Below are 22,970 nucleotides of genomic sequence, written 5' to 3' on the forward strand. Positions count from 1 at the left end.
TAACTTTTTTTACGCTGTCCTTTTACATTTTTTTTTTAATACTTTTATTGTCATCACAGGCAATATCAATAGGCAGTAACAGGTACTCTTTAACTGAGAGATCTGGGGTCCCTCCCGCCACGTGTAAAAGCAATCCAGCAGCTAATTCACTGCTCAGATTGCTTTTACAAGAAAGCCGACTGCCGGATGAAAAAAAGATGCCGGGATGATGCCTTCTGCTTAGTGTACTCCTTGCGGAAGCTGCACCCAAGGACCTGCAACGCAAGAATCCCTTTCTGAAAAAAGTGGTGTCCTTCCATTACCTTGAGTGCCACAGCTGTATATTTGCAGTGTGAGATCTAGGGAACTGCTGCTTCACACTGCTAGCTGTAAGAGAGTTGGTCATTACCATGCTTCTTAGTGTTCCCCTTGCTGGAGTGTAAGCCGTATCTGAGGACCTGCAATACAAGAATCCCCCTGCTTCTGCTTCGGTTATACTTTGAATATGTACTTTCTTCAGCCACTGCTTCTTCATAATTACCCTACCTGTCATCAGTGGGAGTGTTTTGAAATGTTCCTGTACCAAAATGACCACCTTCACATAGAGACACAGTATGGAACAAGTCACAACTCCCATGTTCCTGGGCTGGATCCTGGCCTAATCTCTTCATAGACTCATTTACTCCAAGGTGCCGCATAGCCAGTACTGTGTGTTTTACTGCGCCAGGGTATGGGATCTTCTATATGACCATATAATAAATTGATCTCCTTGTGTTTCTGTTGATAATGTGTGGTACAACCAAAGAAAATTGATAAGATAGCTACATACATAGGCCTAACAATGGTGAAAAGGCCAGCTGCAGGGAGCCTACAGACAATACTGGCAACTAGTCCTATGCCCTATGCTTATCTTTTTTTTTGGGTAGAGATTGGATAATTCAGATCTTTTAAGGCTCTACTGAGCATTCTGAAATGCATTTTTCATCAAGGCAACTTCAGCTTTTGCCTATTATCACATGCTCAGAAATTGTAAAAGGTCTACTCTCACATAAATCTTCAGCCATAAGTGGATTTGATTCTCCAACATGTTCTCCATATCCTCTGACTTCAAGGAACCTATCCAACAACCATGAGACCAACCACACAGGAGGTAACAGTTTGCACCAAGACTTGTACTAGGACTTACATAGTATCTACTGCAAAGCTGCACAGATTGACAACCTTACCTTTGTAAATGGCTCTGGGCACTCTCCATATTTTCCTGTGAGGGTCTTTATTGGCCACAAGGACTGCTATGGCACTTATCTGGGTAGCCTTTTTGCTACCCTACCAGAACCTGACCTTCCAGACTCTAAATGGTCCTTGAAGATTTGGGCTTTCTGGTTTCATAGCACCCAGTACTTCTGAAGGAAGCTTGATTTTTATTTTGTTCTTGCAGGTGGTATACCAGCCATACACAGAGTGGCCTCTGGATAGCCTCTTTGTCACAGAATTAAGGGGTTGGGTCAGAGCTTCACCTTCTGAGTTCTAGTGTGTTGTTGGACAAAGAGTCTTCTTGAGTTTTTGAGGATCTAAAGTGTTTTGGCAAGCAGCATGAGGTATTATCGGAGACCTATTGGTGCATTTCACGTCCACTCTGGTTTCATATGCAAGACGAGAGTTAAGGTATTCGGTGACCCTAGTCAAGTGTCAATTTCACACACAATATCAAGGCAATGGCTGTCCATTGCCCAGAAGTACATCTCAGTGTTCCTGGCCTGATCTCTTCACAGAATCCTCTGACTCCGGGAAGCCACACAGCCATTACTGTGTGGTTTACTGTGGCAGGGTATGGGATCCTCTATAGGACCATAAAATTAATCGATCTCATGTTTCTGTTGGTATTCTGTGCCATGAACAAAAGAAAATTGTCAAGACAGGTACATAAATATGCTTATGTTTTCAGATTTTCCATCCTGAATAAATGTTTACTAAATGGACAAGAAAATTAGTAATCATCAGGTCATGCTTATGCCAATTATTGGCAAATCAGACCACCTGTCTTTAGTGGTTATATAGTTGGCAATAATTGCATGTAAAAATCCGGCATGTTGGTTGTACTCAAATCAAACGACTGACTTGGGTGCAATCAACCTGCCAATAAATGGTTTGAATCTCGGTGAGTACGGCAGATTCGAACCATCTATTGCCAGCTTAACATTTGCTTCCGATATCCAGCGTGCAAGAAAAGTTCAGATTGTAGGCATTTTTGGCCTTCGTTGTAGGACAAGATGGCTACACTGATGAAAAGGGTATCACTTACACAGGTCAATTCTGTGGATCGCCTATAGACACTGGAAACAGTCTGAAGGACCGGCTCATGTTTTCCTTCATCAGGTCCTGATGTCCCGTTTGTCCGAACCCATTTCTGCAAAAGAAACAGTTTCCAAGCTTTGTAGCCCTTTAAACGCTCTGCGGTTTTGGTGCAGCGCCAAGAGTCATCCATCACTGCTCCAACCTGCCTTGTTAGGCGGCTCCTAATTTGGCTCGGCCGCTCGCGAGCCTGCGAGGTTTGGATTTTAAATTAAAAGGCTGCACACTTTAAATATTCGGTGGCAAATCATAGCTGACGTTTTACATACGGCGTCGCCGTAACTCAGGCGGATTATTTATCGCTCCTTGAACTTCGCTCCTCTTTCACTTGGGGCCGTGATTAACTCTCCTGGTGTCGCGGTGGGACACGGTGCCCCCCGAAGTGACGCGGGGTGCGCTTTTTAGTCCTGTTACATAAACCCTGTTTTCCTTCTTAATTCTTTTTTGCAGGGCATGCCGGTCCATCAGTCAGCCCTTCTCTCCGCAGGCTCAAAGGAGCACGGGTCAAGGAGTCGTACAGGAATACAATAAATACTGAAAAAGATCTAAGGCGAAGTCAGGGCTTCTTTCCTACTTATTAAATTCAATCCCCTGGTGAAAGTCTCGCTAACAACTGCGGGGACTCAGCGGTAATCAGTGGCAGGGCTTTTCAAACTGCAGCTCCTTCTCCCTTGCCATTAGGAGGAAAAAAAAATCATCATGCAAGACATAATTTATTGCTGTTCCCGGGGCCCAGAATTCTCTGTACATAGAAGCAAAGAGACGTCCGTTCATCTGGTGCAAAGGTCTGCAAGGGGCAATGTCCCGCACGCTCTTCCAGGACTATCCAAACACCAACTTTTCATAATGCTTAAAACTAAATTCAGCAAGTTAAAGCTGACCTGCCAACAGTTTTAAATGTAAATCCAATAAATGAAATCCCATATGAGCTTTAGTATGTTAACATCATTTCAAAAGTCATTTCATATTTTTTAAGTGAGCAATTTTTATTACAACAATCCCTGGTGATACTATGAAGGTCCAATTTTGGTTATAAGGTGACAACGCACTGTCCCGCTCTTCCAATTGTGCTCCTGCATTGTCATCTTGTCATGCAGGGTTCAGATGAAGACTACAAGAGGTTTACTAACTAAAGCTGGAGAGTGCAAAATCAGACTCACTTCTGCATAGAAACCAATCAGCTTCTAACATCAGCTTGTTCAATTAGGATTTGACAATAAAACCTGGAAGCTGATTGGTTTCTATGCAGAGGTGAGTCTGATTTTGCATTCTCCAGCTTTCGTAAATAAACCCTCCAAGAGTCTTCTGATGAAGACTACAAGGGGGAGATTTACTAAAAAGGTAACACACAGAATCTGTTGCAGCTGTGCATGGTAGCCAATCAGCTTCTAACCTCAGCTTAAGCTTTGGCAATAAAACCTGAATAATGTCCGTACAGAAAAAAACAACTGCGCTGATCCGCAAGATCCTTGGCTAGCTGGGATATGTAGTGCATCCAGGGAGGCCAGAAACAGGCACTGCAGCTCTCCATATATTCCACAAAGGCAAAAGCAGCTGAGAGCACACATCCGCCCTAGTGTGACTCCATTTATTGAATTGTAAAAAAATAAAGACTAAAACCAATGAACTCACATATTTCATTTCCATTCAATAAATGGAGTCACAGTAGGGTGGATGTGTGCTCTCTGCTTCTTTTGGCAATAACACCTGAAAGTTGACTGGTTTCTATGCAGAGTTGCACCAGATTTTGCACTCTCCACTTTTAGTAAATAACCTTCGTCCTCTGACGAAGGCTACGAGTGCCTTCTGACTAAGGCTACGAGTGCCTTCTGACCAAGGCTACGAGTGCCTTCTGACCAAGGCTACGAGTGCCTTCTGACCAAGGCTACGAGTGCCTTCTGACCAAGGCTACGAGTGCCTTCTGACCAAGGCTACGAGTGCCTTCTGACCAAGGCTACGAGTGCCTTCTGACCAAGGCTACGAGTGCCTTCTGACCAAGGCTACGAGTGCCTTCTGACCAAGGCTACGAGTGTCTTCTGACCAAGGTTACATAAGTGTACATATGCCTCAAATTTGATGCTTTGCTTCATGGAAGGAATTATACCCTGTCCTGTTCAGCGGGCACTACCTTCTGCCAAACTCGACCCATTCAAGTGAATTGGGCTACGGTGCAACTGTCCCGCGACAGCGTGTAATGCATGCCATTGCAGCGCAGTAGTCTGGCATTTAGGAGGGAATACAAAAAATACATGTAAGCGCGGGCTAAGAGCTGAGAGTAGTCTTTTAAATAGGCACATCTGCTTCGGTGACAACAGCATCTCTTACTTTGGGGGATTTCTTGTAACTTCCTGCTACCTCACAGGGACAGGAAGTGAAGGGAAATCTCCCCAACAGTACACAGACAGCAAAAAATAAATATTCTTATGAGGTTTACCCATCCCTACTCTATCCAAAAAGAAAAAAAAATTGTCAATACATACACTTTCAGCACACCCCAAGCAAAATGCCAAATTCTCCATGAGTCTTCTGAAGCTTTACGGGTGGCTTGCTAAATTCTACAAGCCCCGGTAATCAAAGCAACATTCAGAACCACTAGACAGGTACACATGGGCAATACCCTACCCAATGTAATAACCATTGATCTCACAACATAGAACATATCATGATGTTTTACATTTTTAGTGTAAGGCCCCATGGAGGGGCGTGTCTGTGACCAGGCTCTTGCTCCTGGAGGGTCAAGCAACAGAAAGTAGTCACCCAACTTACACACCAGGATATAACAGAAATTCGGAAATTATGCATCTGACAGATACCCCCCTCACCCAAATCCTTTACCATGGAAGAACAGGCAATACTGTTTTGTCCTTTTTGCTGTTACTGGAGCACAGAAGTGCCATGCAGGGAGGAAGGAATGAGATTCTCCTGTTGCAGGTACCCTGCTGTGCAGAAACATACCCCTAAAAACCACAGTGAGGCCAGGGCGGGATGGTTGAAAGGGGAGCTGGGCCGTCAGCCGCTGCACTTCAGAGTCCTGTGGGGTCAGAGGTTACTCAAGCAAAATCCACTGGCCAAATAAAAGCTTGTTTGCAGAAGCCGCAGTGTAGATAAATCACAGATCTGTTTGCACCTCTCCAGGCCTTCTGACCCACACATGCTGCTCTGCTCCTCACCGACCCACAGATACTATTTCACTTGTCAGACGCTCATTCCCTGCTACCTGGTGTGTGTGTGTGTGGGGGGGGGGGGTGCTTGCCCAAGTAGAAATTACTCTATGAGACCCATTAAAATAACAAAACTCTTGGTAATTCTCTTTTTCCAAATAAAAGCAGATAACATAGCATTTTACTCATTTAAGAATCATGGGACATCAAAATGATGGCAGTTTAGGGTTTGCAGAATGATGGACACCAACGCCGGGGGCACTGCGATGCTGACAGGATCATGGCTGCACACCTGGGGTGTTAGTCCAAAGCATGTCAAAATGCAGGGTCCCAGGGCTATGCAATGGCAACATGCCAGAGCTATGGTACACGGACACTCAGGGTTCTGAAACTCTTGTACATGGATACTTTGGATACAGGGGCGACGGAATGCCGATACACAGAGTTCTGTAGCTAAAGCATGGTCACACTCAGGGTCCTGGAGCCATGGGACGCTGACACTTGGGGTTCAGGACTTATGGTATGGTACTCTGATACCCAAGGTCTCGGACCTATGGCACGCTGAAGCTCAGAGTTCCGGACTTATGGCACACTAACACTCAGGGTCCTGGGCCTATAGGACACTAACACTCAGGCTCCTGGGTCTATAACACACTAACACTCAGGGTCCTGGGTCTATAACACACTAACACTCAGGGTCCTGGGTCTATAACACACTAACACTCAGGGTCCTGGGTCTATAGCACACTAACACTCAGGGTCCTGGGTCTATAGCACGCTAACACTCAGGGTCCTGGGTCTATAGCACGCTAACACTCAGGGTCCTGGGCCTATAACACGCTAACACTCAGGGTCCTGGGTCTATAACACGATAACACTCAGGGTCCTGGGTCTATAACACGATAACACTCAGGGACCTGGGTCTATAACACACTAACACTCAGGGTCCTGGGTCTATAACACACTAACACTCAGGGTCCTGGGTCTATAGCACGCTAACACTCAGGGTCCTGGGCCTATAACACGCTAACACTCAGGGTCCTGGGTCTATAACACGCTAACACTCAGGGTCCTGGGTCTATAACACGATAACACTCAGGGTCCTGGGTCTATAACACGCTAACACTCAGGGTCCTGGGCCTATAGCACACTAACACTCAGGGTCCTGGGCCTATAGCACACTAACACTCAGGGTCCTGGGCCTATAGCACACTAACACTCAGGGTCCTGGGCCTATAACACACTAACACTCAGGGTCCTGGGTCTATAACACGCTAACACTCAGGGTCCTGGGTCTATAACACGCTAACACTCAGGGTCCTGGGTCTATAACACGCTAACACTCAGGGTCCTGGGCCTATAGCACACTAACACTCAGGGTCCTGGGCCTATAGCACACTAACACTCAGGGTCCTGGGCCTATAACACACTAACACTCAGGGTCCTGGGTCTATAACACGCTAACACTCAGGGTCCTGGGTCTATAACACGCTAACACTCAGGGTCCTGGGTCTATAACACGCTAACACTCAGGGTCCTGGGTCTATAACACACTAACACGCAGGGTCCTGGGCCTATAGCACACTAACACTCAGGGTCCTGAGTCTATAGCACACTAACACTCAGGGACCTGGGTCTATAACACACTAACACTCAGGGACCTGGGTCTATAACACGCTAACACTCAGGGTCCTGGGTCTATAACACGCTAACACTCAGGGTCCTGGGTCTATAACACGCTAACACTCAGGGTCCTGGGTCTATAACACACTAACACTCAGGGTCCTGGGTCTATAACACGCTAACACTCAGGGTCCTGGGTCTATAACACGCTAACACTCAGGGACCTGGGTCTATAACACACTAACACTCAGGGACCTGGGTCTATAACACGCCAACACTCAGGGACCTGGGTCTATAACACGCTAACACTCAGGGTCCTGGGTCTATAACACACTAACACTCAGGGACCTGGGTCTATAACACGCCAACACTCAGGGACCTGGGTCTATAACACGCCAACACTCAGGGACCTGGGTCTATAACACGCTAACACTCAGGGTCCTGGGTCTATAACACAATAACACTCAGGGTCCTGGGTCTATAACACAATAACACTCAGGGTCCTGGGCCTATAGCACACTAACACTCAGGGTCCTGGGTCAATAACACACTAACACTCAGGGTCCTGGGCCTATAGTACACTAACACTCAGGGTCCTGGGCCTATAACACACTAACACTCAGGGTCCTGGGTCTATAACACGCTAACACTCAGGGTCCTGGGTCTATAACACGCTAACACTCAGGGTCCTGGGTCTATAACACGCTAACACTCAGGGTCCTGGGTCTATAACACACTAACACGCAGGGTCCTGGGCCGATAGTACACTAACACTCAGGGTCCTGGGTCTATAGCACACTAACACTCAGGGTCCTGGGTCTATAACACACTAACACTCAGGGTCCTGGGTCTATAACACACTAACACTCAGGGTCCAGGGCCTATAGCACACTAACACTCAGGGACCTGGGTCTATAACACACTAACACTCAGGGACCTGGGTCTATAACACGCTAACACTCAGGGTCCTGGGTCTATAACACGCTAACACTCAGGGTCCTGGGTCTATAACACGCTAACACTCAGGGTCCTGGGTCTATAACACGCTAACACTCAGGGACCTGGGTCTATAACACACTAACACTCAGGGACCTGGGTCTATAACACGCCAACACTCAGGGTCCTGGGTCTATAACACACTAACACTCAGGGTCCTGGGTCTATAACACACTAACACTCAGGGTCCTGGGTCTATAACACACTAACACTCAGGGTCCTGGGTCTATAACACACTAACACTCAGGGTCCTGGGTCTATAGCACACTAACACTCAGGGTCCTGGGTCTATAGCACACTAACACTCAGGGTCCTGGGTCTATAGCACACTAACACTCAGGGTCCTGGGTCTATAGCACACTAACACTCAGGGTCCTGTGTCTATAACACACTAACACTCAGGGTCCTGGGTCTATAGCACAATAACACTCAGGGTCCTGGGTCTATAGCACACTAACACTCAGGGACCTGGGTCTATAACACACTAACACTCAGGGTCCTGGGTCTATAGCACACTAACACTCAGGGTCCTGTGTCTATAACACACTAACACTCAGGGTCCTGGGTCTAAAGCATACTAACACTCAGGGTCCTGAGCCCATGGCACACTAATGCTCTGGGGCCCGGACCTATGGCATGCTGATGCTCAGGCTCCCAGACGTACGGCACGCTGGCGCTTGGAGTCCTGGACCTACAATACAATACTTGGGGTCGCGGACAAATGACACACTTACGCATGGGGTCCAGGACCTATGGTAAGCTGACATTCAGGGTCCCAAACGATGGTAAGCCAATGCTCAAGGGTCTGGATCTATAGCACACTGATGCTTGAAGTCCTGGACATATGGAACCCTAATGTTTGGGGTCCCAGATATTTGGCACGCAGACCCTCGATGACAGGATGTCAGGAACACACGATGACAGTCAGGAACCAAAACCTATGTTTCAGATGTTCGGGGTCCTAGATCTATAGCAAGCTAAAACTCTGTGTCCCACACTTATGGCATGACGACATTAGATTCCTCTTTTTACGGCACCCTGATACTTGGGATCCTGAGCCTATGACACACTGACGCTAGGTGTCCTGCCCTAAGGTCTCCCGCTATCTGGAATCTTGGACCAATAGCACACTGACAAAGGCGTCCTAGACCTATGGCATTGCTGACACTCTGGATCCTGGACTCATGGCAAGCCAACACTCAGAGTCCTATTCTTGTGGCACATTGACACTCAGGGTCCCAGATATATTGCACATTGACACTCAGGGTCCCAGATATATTGCACATTGACACTATAGATCCCAGACCTATAGCATGGCGACACTCGGAATCCAAGAACAATGACATGCTGATACTCTGGATCCTGGACTCATGCCAAGCCGACACTCAGGGTCCTATTCTTGTGGCACATTGACACTCGGGTCCCAGATATATTGCACATTGACACTGTAGATCCCAGACCTATGGCACACCGACACTCGGGATCCTGGACCAATGACATACTGATACTCTGGATCCTGGACTCATGCCAAGCAGACACTGAGGGTCCTATTCCTGTGGCACATTGACACTCGGGTCCCAGATATATTGCTTATTGACACTATAGATCCCAGACCTATGGCATGCTGACACTCAGGATCCCAGACCAACGACATGCTGATACTCTGGATCCTGGACTCATTGCACATTGACACTATAGATCCCAGACCTATTACATGCCGTCACTCGGGATCCCGGACCAATGACATGCTGATACTCTGGATCCTAGAATCATGGCAAGCCAACACTCAGGGTCCCGTTTTTGTTGCACACTGACACTCAGGGTCCCAGATATATTGTACATTGCCACTATAGATCCCAGACCTATGGCATACCGACACTTGGGATCCCAGACCAATGACATGCTGATATTCTGGATCCTGGACTCATTGCACCTTGCCACTATAGATCCCATACCTATGGCATGCCGACACTCGGGATCCCAGACCAGTGACATGTTGATACTCTGGATCCTGGACTCATGGCAAGCCGACACTCAGGGTCCTATTCCTGTGGCACATTGACACTCCAGGGTCCCAGATATATTGCACATTAGCACTATAGATCCCAGACCTATGACATACTGACACTTGGGATCCCAGACCAATGACATGCTGATATTCTGGATCCTGGACTCATTGCACATTGACACTATAGATCCCAGACCTATGGCACGTCGACACTCGGGATCCCAGACCAATGACATGCTGATATTCTGGATCCTGGACTCATTGCACATTGACACTATAGATCCCAGACCTATGGCATGCCGACACTCGGGATCCTGGACCATTGACATGCTGATATTCTGGATCCTGGACTCAATGCACATTGACACTATAGATCCCAGACCTATGGCATGCCGACACTCGGGATCCTGGACCATTGACCTGCTGATACTCTGGATCCTGGACTCATTGCCCATTGTCACTCTAGATCCCAGAACTACAGCACTGACAATTTAATTCCAGCCATAGAACATACAATTCCAGGCACTGCACATAATAGATCAGATCCGTTCATTTACCAACACATCAGAAAATGTTGAAGTAATACATTGAAATATTAAAAAGAAAAATAAACCAATCGGTTTCTCTGTTCGGATACATTACAGTCAGTGACACGCGTGATCGCAGTGTATAACCTGAGATCCGGGAGACATGTGCAGGCAGCTGAGCGAACTGCAAGCCGCCAACCAACTCCAAAAACAATATTTTCACACGAAGCCGAGGAAATGAACTCTTCTGTATTACTTCTCCTCGAACGTCAAGCGGCTCTATACTCGCCAACACATTAGGACGTTGCTTTCCTTACACCGCCACCACACCAGAAAAAAATCGAATCACTCAAATAGAAGCGCAATTAAAAGAAAAAAAAGATTCCACTAAGAACTAATTCAATCTAAAAATAGCAGCAAAAGAATAACATTTTTGTCGTCTAGAAAAACTAGAACCCAGTGAATAAAGGAAAAAACAGAAAAAATAAACTGAGGCACCGAGCAGTTATTAAACCCAAAATCAAAAATATATTGCAGCTTACCAATCGTTAGATGTGGTGGCTGCATTTGTTTTCTTTTTTTAGGCTTTATTCCCTCTGTTTTCACCTGGTGATCTGGCCAGCAATCTTTCTGTATTAGAGTGCCTCCACTCTGGAGGAAGGAGCACAGGGGGCACATTTGGCAGCAGTGGAGTGTTAGATGGACTAGCAGATTTAGATACACTAACAAATTGAAGCCAAACTCCCGCTCATACTTTATATTCAGGTGCAGATTTTTTTTTTCCTTTTGGGATAAAGGTTTTACATAAATGAATTAAAGAAGATCATTGTAAGCACCCCGTCGGTGGTAAATGGCTTGTTTCATCCCTGTACACTGATACAGTATAGCTGCAGGACAGCTTGTTCTTTTGAAAAACAATAGACTTGCTGGCTAAATCACCAAATACAAATAGAAGAGCGCAAGCTTAACCTCCCTAGCGGTCTGATTATGTCCATATTTCTGTGCTCAAAGCGGTACTTTTTTTGCATGGAAAGATGTTGTTTTTTTATCGTAGGCCTGTCATTTTTAGGAATAACTCACTGAAATCTGTCCGAACAAGAGTCTAGTAAACATCCCGGGTAGGATAAAACTTGAAACACGAAATCATAAATTATAATTTAATAAATAGTCAGCCCTCCTATCCCTCTTGTATTGAACTGTATTGTTGCTGTATTGTCTCCTGTTATATTGCAAAGCGCTGAGCACACTGTTGGCGCCATAAATCCTGTATAATAATAATATATAAATCCTGTATAATAATAATATATAAATCCTGTATAATAATAATATATAAATCCTGTATAATAATAATATATAAATCCTGTAGAATAATAATACATAAATAATCATAAAAAATAATAATAATATAATAATACATTTAATTCAATAATATAATCAAACCAAAAACACTGAAATGTGAAATAGAGCGCCAAGTTCGCACATCGCTGAACAAAGTCGCAAAATCGTTTTCAGTGTCTGATGAGGAATTTCCCCCACGAATCATTATCACTCAATTCTGCAAGTGGTTCTGATTTACTATCGCTGTTCTCTAGCCGGTCTAAAACCGCTTTTGACCTAAAGGGACGCTTTTTGGACGCCATGGACGTTTCTCAGTTTCCAGGCAGAAAGAACAGTAAAAATGCAGGCAGGGCGCCGGACAAAGCACTCGGGACAAAATGTATGTGAAATGGTTTGATACAGGAATGTTATACTATGTGATTTTAGTGTATTTAGTGAATGTCACTTTTTAATATTTTTAAATTTCCCGCCAGTTCCGTCCCCCGTACGTCCCGACGTCGCAGGGAACGGAACCCGGAAGACAGATGCCGGCATTGGCCGGAGGACATTACAGGGGGCACTGCAGGGGGGACATCGCGGGAGCGCAGGACAAGGTAAGTGCAGAAGAGATCCCGGAGCAACGCTGCAGTGTATTCCCGAGTGTAGCTCGGGGTTACCGCTTGTGGTGCTGAAAGTTTACCCCGAGCTACACTTGGGAATACCTCCAGGGGGGTTGATAAAAAGAAAACAAATGCAGCCGTCACACCTAAGAATCAGTAAGCTTCAATAAAATAAATATTTGCTTTGAAGCTAGATTTATATGTGCATCCAAACTCACCACTCCTCTGAAAAGTGATCCATGGTCGTAACACTTGCAGAGGCAAATCACACCTCCTCATCGCTTGTTTTAACTTTTGGCGTACAAACGTACCACAATGTACTGCAGGGCGTTTGTGGCACTTCCCATTTGCTGGAATGGGTCACTTTCAGTAGGTTTACAGCAATATGTTGGATAGGCTTTTCCTCCACCGGCGGGGGGGGGGGGTTGGGAATGTAGTTTCCTGCTTGTGTGATTGGCTGACTGACTTTCCCAGAAATCTGCACTAAGATAAGATAAGATACTCCCAAAGGGGAATCACGTCTAAAGGGATGCAGACCCTGCCGCTTTCCTCATTAGAGCCCTGCAGGTGATTGATAATTAAAAAAACACTCCCATCCGCATTCACTTTGCACATAGACACAGAGCAACAAACAGCTATTTCTTCAAAATAACAAAAGGTAGGAATCTGCAACAAAATCCCTGCAGTGTACATAGATCACCCAGCGAGGAAGGTTTTTTTTTCCAACAAAAGCGGAGTTACTGTTTCAAACTATTTATTTCAGCATAAGACGCATCCTTACCTGTCTCTGCATTTCTTCTACTTGTCTCTGAGGAAGACCCTGTAAAATGTTGTACATCTCCAGGATCTTCTCTTCTGGGATCACCACCGATGCCCTGGGATCAGAGGAATGGACAATGTCTATTAGGGTGGGTTCATACCTACAGGTGCAGCCGCATTCTCTTGTATCACGTGCAGGGCAGCCAATTCACTGCATTTTGTTTAACCACTTCCTGTCCGGACACTTTTACCCCCTTCCTGACCAGGGCAATTTTCAGCTTTCAGCGCTATCACACTTTGAATGACAATTGCGCGGTCATGCAACACTGTACCCATATGAATTTTTTACCATTTTTTTGAGGCAGATAAAGCTTTATTTTAGTGGTATTTATTCACCGCTGGGATTTTTATTTTTTTTGCTATGTAAATGAAAATGTCCAAAAAAATTTTTAAAAAGTGTTTTTCTTATAAAATTTTGCAAATAAATAATCTTTCATCATAAATCTTGACCAAAATTTATTCCGTTATATTTTTAGTAGAAAAAAAAAAAGCCAAATTAGTTTATAACCAAAAATTATACTTTATAAACATTTTTTTTACATTTTTATTTATATTATTTATGTTTTTTTTTTTTTTACATACTGCCACCCTAGCAGTACAGTGTCACCATGGTGACACTGTACTACTTGTGGGGGGCTGATGAAGATTTTTTTTTTTTTTTTTACACTGATTGCTTTTACACCCATATAGGATGTAAAAGCAATCATTTCTCTTTCTCTCTGTCTGCATTCTTGCAGCCATTGAGAAATACTGAGTGAGCTGAGATTGGTCACACCTTGTCACATGGTACAAGGCTGTTGTGAATAGGCTCGTACCATGTGACCTCTGTGATCATTCACAGATTTCATACGTAGTAAGCAATGATGTCACAAGTGACATCTTGCTTACTACTTTGCATGTGATCACTGATTGGCCAATCCGTTATCACATGATCGGGACCTTGTACAGAGGTCCCGTCCGACGACCGGAGGACACCGCGGGCACTGGATCGCCGTGCTGCGCACTCCCAAGGAGCACGCACAGCTAGAAAAGGCGGGTGCCGTTTATGAATGGCAACCCGTCCCTGGAGTGCCACCGCCCTGCCGTTTATAAACAGCAGGCGGACGGCAAGAGGTTAAGTGAGAAACGTGGAAAAGATGTTCCAGACTCTTCAAAAAGTGTTAAAGGAAGATGCTTACAATTACAGTGCCTTGAAAAAGTCTTCACACCCCTTGAAATGTTCCCCATGTTGTCATGTTACAACCAAAACCGTCAATGGATTTTATTGGGATTTATGTGATAGACCAACACAAAGTGGCACATAATTGTGAAGTGGAAGGAAAATGAGAAATGGGTTTCAACATTTTTTACAAACAAAAGTGTGTGAATTTGTATTCAGCCCCCCGGGGTCAATACGTTGCAGGACTCCCTTTCGTTGCAATTCCAGCTGCAAGTCTTTTTGGGGATGTCTCTTTGCACATCTAGAGAGGGACATTTCTGCCCATTCTTCTTTGCAGAATCGCTCAAGCTCTGTCAGATTGGATGGAGAGCGTCTGGGAACAGAAATTGTCGACTCTTGCCACAGATTCTCCATTGGATTTCGGTCTGGACTGTGACTGGGCCATTCTAACACATGAAGATGCTTTGATCTAAACCATTCCATTGTAGCTCTGGCTGGATTTTTCCTGCTGGAAGGGGAACCTCCACCCCGGTCCCAAGTCTTCTGCAGACTCTAAAGGGTTTTCTTTTAAGCTTGCCCTGTATTTGGCTCCATCCATCTTCCCATCAACTCTGACCAGCTCCCCTGTCCCTGCTGAAGAAAGACATACCCGCAATGATGCTGCCACCACCATGTTTCACAGTGGGGATGGTGTGTTCAGGGTGATGTGCAGTGTTAGTTTCCTGCCACACATAGCGTTTTGCTTTTAGGCTAAAAAGTTGAATTTTGGTCTCATCTGACCAGAGCCCCTTCTTCCACATGTTTGCTGTGTCCCCCACATGGCTTCTCACAAACTGCAAACAAGACTTCTTATGGTTTTCTTCCAACAATGGCTTTCTTCTTGTCACTCTTCCATAAAGGCCAGATTTGCGGAGTGCACGACTAATAGATGTCCTGTGGACAGATTCTCCCACCTGAGCTGTGGATCTCTGCAGCTCCTCCAGAGTTCCCATGGGCCCACTTGGCTGCTTCTCTGATGAATGCTCTCCTTGCCCGGCCTGTCAGTTTAGGTGGACGGCCATTTCGTGGTAGGTTGGCAGTTGTGCCATACTCTCCATTTTCAGATGATGTGCTCTGTGAGATGTTTAAAGCTTGGGATATTTGTTTTATAACCTAACCCTGCTTTAAATTTATCCACAACTTTATCCCTGACCTGTCTGGTGTGTTCCTTGGCCGTCATGATGCTGTTTGTTCACTAATGTTCTCTAACAAACCTCTGAGGGCTTCACAGAACAACTGTATTTATACTGAGATGACATGACACACAGGTGGACTCTATTTACTAATTAGGTGAGTTCTGAAGGCAATTGGTTCCACTAGATTTTAGTTAGGGGTAGCAGAGTAAAGGGGGGCTGAATACAAATGCACACCACACTTTTCAGATATTTATAAAAAAAAATTTAAAACCATTTTTCATTTTCCTTTACACTTCACAATTATGTGCCACTTCGTGTTGGTCTATCACATCAAACCCAATACAATACATTTACCTTTTTGGTTGTAACATGACAAAATGTGGAAAATTTTAAGGGGTGTGAAGACTTTTTCAAGGCACTGTACCTTTTTTTCAGGGTGGTCAGGATGACATCACCGCCCAGGCATTGCAGCAGTTGTCGGCGCTCTCTCCTCTCCCCTTAAGCCGGCTGCTAGGGAGATCACATGACGGAACCGGAGCACCGTAAGTATACACATCTTCCTTCTACAGGGCAGTTAGTATAGGCGCAGGTTTAATGTGATATTAAACCCAAAAATGTCATTTATCATGACTTACCAATCATTAGAGGTGGTGGCTGCATTAGTCTTCTTTTTTTAGGCTTTTTTTTCCTATTTGTTTTCACCTGGTGATCTAGCCAGTAGCACACGTCAAATCGAGTGCCCCCACTCTGGAATAAAAAGCACAGGGGGCACCTTTGGACAGCAGCATTGTCAGCCTGAGGGGAGGGGAGTGTTAAATGCACTAGCAGATTAAAATACACTAACCGACTGAAGCCAGCTCACACTTTATAGGCAGTTACAGCAAACGGTTTTGTTCCTTTTGGGATAAAGGTCTTAAATAAATTAATAAAAGCTGTTTAGTATATTCGAGCAGATTTAAATACACTAACAGGTTGAAGCCAAACTCCAGCTCACACTTTATAATCAGTTACAGCAATTTTTTTTTCCTTTTGGGATAAAGGTTTTATATCAATAAAAGTTGATCATTGTAAGCACCCCTGTCAGTGGTAAATGGTTTGTCTCATCCCTGTAACAGCCTGCTGGAGGGCTTGTTCTTTTGAAAGTAACACTTCCTGATTGGATCACCAGCTGAAAAAGAGAAAAAGCCTAGAAAAGAAAACTAATGCAGACATTACATCTAAGAATTGGTAATTGGTATTATACATATATAATACATGTTTGCTCTTGGGTTTATTACTGCTTTCAGCTTAGTTAGCCATAGGCCCTTTTACTCAGGCAGACTAGAAAATGGACAGATGGACCCGATCCAACCATCTATTGTTCTCTATTTAGAGGTGGATGTAAACGCACGTGTCCGTTTACACCCACCTGTATCTGATCAGATCTGCTGAAAGCCAACAGATGGGGGATCCTTTTCCTTTCCGTCTAGCGCAGTGGTCTTCAAACTGCGGCCCTTTGCTTGCCTTTATCCGGTCCTTGGGGCACTGACATCAATGGGGCATAATTCCTGAAACTGACATCAACATTAGGGTACTATTCCTCCCACTGACACCAACTATTGGGCAGTATTCCTTCCACTGACACCAATGATGGGGTACTATTACTCCCATTGACACCAATGATGGGGTAGTATTCTTCCCACTGACACCAATGATGGGGCACTATTCTTCCCACTGACACCAATGATGGGGCACTATTCTTCTCACTGACACCAATGATGGGGCACTATTCTTCCCACTGACACCAATGATGGGGTACTATTCCTCCCACTGACACCAACTATTGGGCACTATTCCTCCCACTGACACCAACTATTGGGCACTATTCTTCCCACTGACACCAATGATGGGGCACTATTCTTCCCACTGACACCAATGATGGGGTACTATTCCTCCTACTGATACCAATGATGGGGCACTATTCCTCCCACTGACACCAATGATGGGGCACTATTCTTCCCACTGACACCAATGATGGGGTACTATTCCTCCCACTGATACCAATGATGGGGCACTATTCCTCCCACTGACATCAATGATGGGGTACTATTCCTCCCACCGACACCAACTATTGGGCACTATTCCTCCCACTGACACCAATGATGGGTTACTATTCCTCTCACTGACACCAAATATTGGGCGCTATTCCTCCCACTGACATCAATGATGGGGTACTATTCCTCCCACTGACACCAATGATGGGGCACTATTCCTCCCACCGACACCAACTATTGGGCACTATTCCTCCCACCGACACCAACTATTGGGCACTATTTCTCCCACTGACACCAATGATGGGTTACTATTCCTCCCAATGACAGCAACTACTGGGCACTATTCCTCCCACTGACACCAATGATGGGGCACTATTCCTCCCACTGACACCAATGATGGGGCACTATTCCTCCCACTGACACCAATGATGGGGCACTATTCTTCCCACTGACACCAATGATAGGGCACTATTCTTCCCACTGACACCAACTATTGGGCACTATTCTTCCCACTGACACCAATGATGGGGCACTATTCTTCCCACTGACACCAATGATGGGGCACAATTCCTCCCACTGACACCAATGATGGGGCACAATTCCTCCCACTGACACCAATGATGGGGCACTATTCCTCCCACTGACACCAATGATGGGGCACTATTCCTCCCACTGACACCAATGATGGGGCACTATTCCTCCCACTGACACCAATGATGGGGCACTATTCCTCCCACTGACACCAATGATGGTGTACTATTCCTCCCACTGACACCAATGATGGGGTACTATTCCTCCCACTGACACCAATGATGGGGTACTATTCCTCCCACTGACACCAATGATGGGGTACTATTCCTTCCACCGACACCAACTATTGAGCACTATTCCTCCCACCTACACCAACTATTGGGCACTATTTCTCCCACTGACACCAATGATGGGGCACTATTCCTCCCACTGACAGCAACTACTGGGCACTATTACTCCCACTGACACCAACGATGGGGTACTATTCGTCAAACTGACACCAACTATTGGGCACTTTTCCTCCCACTGACATCAATGATGGGGTACTATTCCTCCCACTGACACCAACTATTGGGCACTATTGTACTGACTACAATGATGAGGCATTGTTACTGACGCCAGGACATTTTCTGCTCCTACTGGCCACAGTCCATCCCCTCTAAAGTATGAAAAATAATAAACTGGCCCTTTGTTTAGAAAGTTTGGAGACCCCTGGCCTAGCGGATCAGATGACAGTCGGATGTAAATGGACAGGCAGTCCTCCCTATAGAGAGCAGTGGGCTGCGTCAGCACAAGCGGAGCGGACACAGACCTATCATCTGCCTGCTCAGCAGAGATCCACCGTCGAGCAGGCAGATCCACTTGGTGGAGTCTGCCCATGTCAAGGGGCCCATAGCCTGGAAAGAAATTCAATATATTTCGGTGGAAATCATCCATTCGGAAGGTGCAGCTCATGGGGCTTTATATTAAATAACGATCGGGGAATATTACCTCTTCCAGTCCAGCACCTCGGAGAAGGGCAGTACGTAGGAGTCAGCCATGATGACGGGGACGCAGCCAGCCTGAAGGACGTCACTGAGAACCGTTTGTCCCAAGCGGGCGCCGCGGAAGACCAGGCAGAATGTGGCCTCCTACCAATAGAAACAGACGTCAGGTCAAACTATTATTATTTATTATATCACCCCACAGAAACCAAACAGCAAAGGCAGCTGGGGTGACTGGCTTGTATGAAGCCATCCCAAGATTTCATCTTTCAAGAAACGTGATTGGACGCCATGGGTGACATCTCCAGGTTACGTCACGTCATCCTGCCCTTTCCATTTCAAAAAGCAGCATGGCTCACTGACACTCCTAGTGGCAGCTGCTTGTACTGCAGGCAGGCAGTTGCAGGCACCAAGTACACTACTGATACTGTCCAGTATGTTGTACAGGCAGGGGTGGACTGACAACTCATGGGGCCCCCGGGCAATAGGGGATCATGGGGGCCCTGTGTCCTCGCCCACACTCAAAAAAGCATACGAAAGGTATCAGGGGCATCTCATGGGGCCCCCTACTGACCCCGGGCCCTCGGGCAATGCCCGAGTTCCCAAATGGTCAGTCCGCCCCGTGTACAGGTGTCTGCAACTTAAAGCTGAACTCTTGGGTTAGTGAATATTGTATAAGTACATTTGTCGTGTATTCTTCTTGAATCTTGGGGTGCTTTGTGCATTTCTTCCAGATCTGGGCCGTAATCCAGTGTGAGACTTTCCCTCTGTAATAAAGACCACTCACTGATGCGCTCTCTCCTTGTGCAGGGTGACTGGTCTTGTCTCCGCCCCCTCCTGTAGTTTCCTGCAGGCAGCCTGTAGTGGGTGGGGCCTTCTGGACCCCACCCACAGCTCTGCTCTTTGCAATTGGGATGTGTAGCGCCCCTCCTCCATTCCCTGAACAAGTTATATTTACCTGTGTGAGCTCTCTCCCCAAGCTCCATGTAAGCCTTAGCTTTACTGCTCTCAGAGAGTGGGGGTCTTCCATTTATGAAGAAGAACGTGCCCCCCACACCCATGCTTCCCCCTTCCCCATATACCAGTGCTCAGGCCCGAGCAGCAATCGCCAGGTATCAAACATTCACGTGGGGGGGTGGGGGATGTCATTCACCTGGTTAAACTCCAACACCTGGATGGACAGTGGGGAGTGGATAGATTAAAAAAAGTGGTTCTAAACGCTAAAGGTTTTTTACTTTAATGCCCTCTTTGCAATTAAAGTGTTACTAAACCTTGGACCCTGCATTCACTATATCCGGTCTCCCCGGACCCTGCATTCACTATATCCATTCTCACCGGTCCCTGAATTCACTATATCTGGTCTCCCCGGACCCTGCATTCACTATATCTGGTCTCCCTGAACCCTGCATTCACTATATCCGGTCTCCCCGGACCCTGCATTCACTATATCCGGTCTCCCCGGACCCTGCATTCACTATATCCGGTCTCCCCGGACCCTGCATTCACTATATCCGGTCCCCTCAGACCCTGCATTCACTATATCTGCTCTCCCCGGACCCTGCATTCACTATATCTGCTCTCCCCGGACCCCGCATTCACTATATCCGCTCTCCCCGGACCCCGCATTCACTAAATCTGGTCTCCCCGGACCCCGCATTCACTATATCCGCTCTCCCCGGACCCCGCATTCACTATATCCGCTCTCCCCGGACCCCGCATTCACTATATCCGGTCTCCCCGGACCCTGAATTCACTATATCCGGTCTCCCCGGACCCTGCATTCACTATATCCGGTCTCCCCGGACCCTGCATTCACTATATCCGGTCTCCCCGGACCCTGCATTCACTATATCCGGTCTCCCCGGACCCTGCATTCACTATATCCGGTCTCCCCGGACCCTGCATTCACTATATCCGGTCTCCCCGGACCCTGCATTCACTATATCCGGTCTCCCCGGACCCTGCATTCACTATATCCGGTCTCCCCGGACCCTGCATTCACTATATCCGGTCTCCCCGGACCCTGCATTCACTATATCCGGTCTCCCCGGACCCTGCATTTACTATATCCGGTCTCCCCAGACCCTGCATTCACTATATCCGGTCTCCCCGGACCCTGCATTTACTATATCCGGTCTCCCCAGACCCTGCATTCACTATATCCGCTCTCCCCGGACCCCGCATTCACTATATCGCTCTCCCCGGACCCCGCATTTACTATATCCGCTCTCCCCGGACCCCGCATTCACTATATCCGCTCTCCCCGGACCCTGCATTCACTATATCCGCTCTCCCCGGACCCTGCATTCACTATATCCGGTCTCCCAGGACCCTGCATTCACTATATCCGGTCTCCCAGGACCCTGCATTCACTATATCCGGTCTCCCCGAACCCTGCATTCACTATATCCGGTCTCCCCGGACCCTGCATTCACTATATCCGCTCTCCCCGGACCCTGTATTCACTATATCCGCTCTCCCCGGACCCCGCATTCACTATATCGCTCTCCCCAGACCCCGTATTCACTATATCGCTCTCCCCAGACCCCGCATTTACTATATCCGCTCTCCCCGGACCCTGCATTCACTATATCCGCTCTCCCCGGTCCCTGCATTCACTATATCCGCTCTCCCCGGACCCCGCATTCACTATATCCGGTCTCCCTGGACCCCGCATTCACTATATCTGGTCTCCCCAGACCCTGCATTCACTATATCTGGTCTCCCCGGACCCTGCATTCACTATATCCGGTCTCCCCGGACCCTGCATTCACTATATCCGGTCTCCCCGGACCCTGCATTCACTATATCCGGTCTCCCAGGACCCTGCATTCACTATATCCGGTCTCCCTGGACCCTGCATTCACTATATCCGGTCTCCCCGGACCCTGCATTTACTATATCTGGTCTCCCAGGACCCTGCATTCACTATATCCGGTCTCCCAGGACCCTGCATTCACTATATCCGGTCTCCCCGGATCCTGCATTTACTATATCTGGTCTCCCCAGACCCTGTATTCACTATATCCGGTCTCCCCGGACCCTGCATTCACTATATCCGCTCTCCCCGGACCCTGTATTCACTATATCCGCTCTCCCCGGACCCTGCATTCACTATATCGCTCTCCCAGGACCCCGCATTTACTATATCCGCTCTCCCCGGACCCTGCATTCACTATATCCGGTCTCCCTGGACCCTGCATTCACTATACCTGGTCTCCCCGGACCCTGCATTCACTATATCCGCTCTCCCAGGACCCTGCATTCACTATATCTGGTCTCCCCGGACCCCGCATTCACTATATCCGGTGTCCCCGGACCCTGCATTCACTATATCTGGTCTCCCCGGACCCTGCATTCACTATATCCGGTGTCCCCGGACCCTGCATTCACTATATCCGGTGTCCCCGGACCCTGCATTCATTATATCTGGTCTCCACGGACCCTGCATTCACTATATCTGGTCTCCCCGGACCCTGCATTCACTATATCTGGTCTCCCCGGACCCTGCATTCACTATATCTGGTCTCCCACAGTACACACAACATGAAAATGCAATTATTTTAGTAAATATAAACTGCTAAATACCTTTTATCATCAGCAGTATAGAGCCTTCTATTAGTGTCAAGCAGACCACTGGTTAAAGCTTGTAGGAGGAGTTTTCATTCTACTCTATGAGGTTGCATA

At 46.8% G+C, this 22,970-nt stretch overlaps 1 protein-coding gene across 3 annotated transcripts in view; it reads right to left on the bottom strand.

The window, feature by feature from the left end:
* The window catches only part of EXT2 (exostosin glycosyltransferase 2), a 129,641-nt gene that overhangs the window by 88,635 nt on the left and 18,036 nt on the right, over positions 1-22,970 (bottom strand). For all 3 annotated transcript variants that reach the window (XM_089654757.1, XM_089654755.1, XM_089654756.1), the window contains exons 6-7: positions 19,291-19,430; positions 13,365-13,458 (exon numbers count right to left, since the gene is read on the bottom strand). In XM_089654757.1, coding sequence (XP_089510883.1) covers positions 13,365-13,458; positions 19,291-19,430 — 234 coding nt within the window. The remainder of the gene's footprint in view (positions 1-13,364; positions 13,459-19,290; positions 19,431-22,970) is intronic.

The sequence above is a fragment of the Staurois parvus genome, unplaced genomic scaffold (assembly GCF_062004578.1).
Source record: "Staurois parvus isolate SC_StPar_1 unplaced genomic scaffold, SC_StPar_1.0 ptg000796l, whole genome shotgun sequence".
In the NCBI taxonomy this organism is placed as follows: domain Eukaryota; kingdom Metazoa; phylum Chordata; class Amphibia; order Anura; family Ranidae; genus Staurois; species Staurois parvus.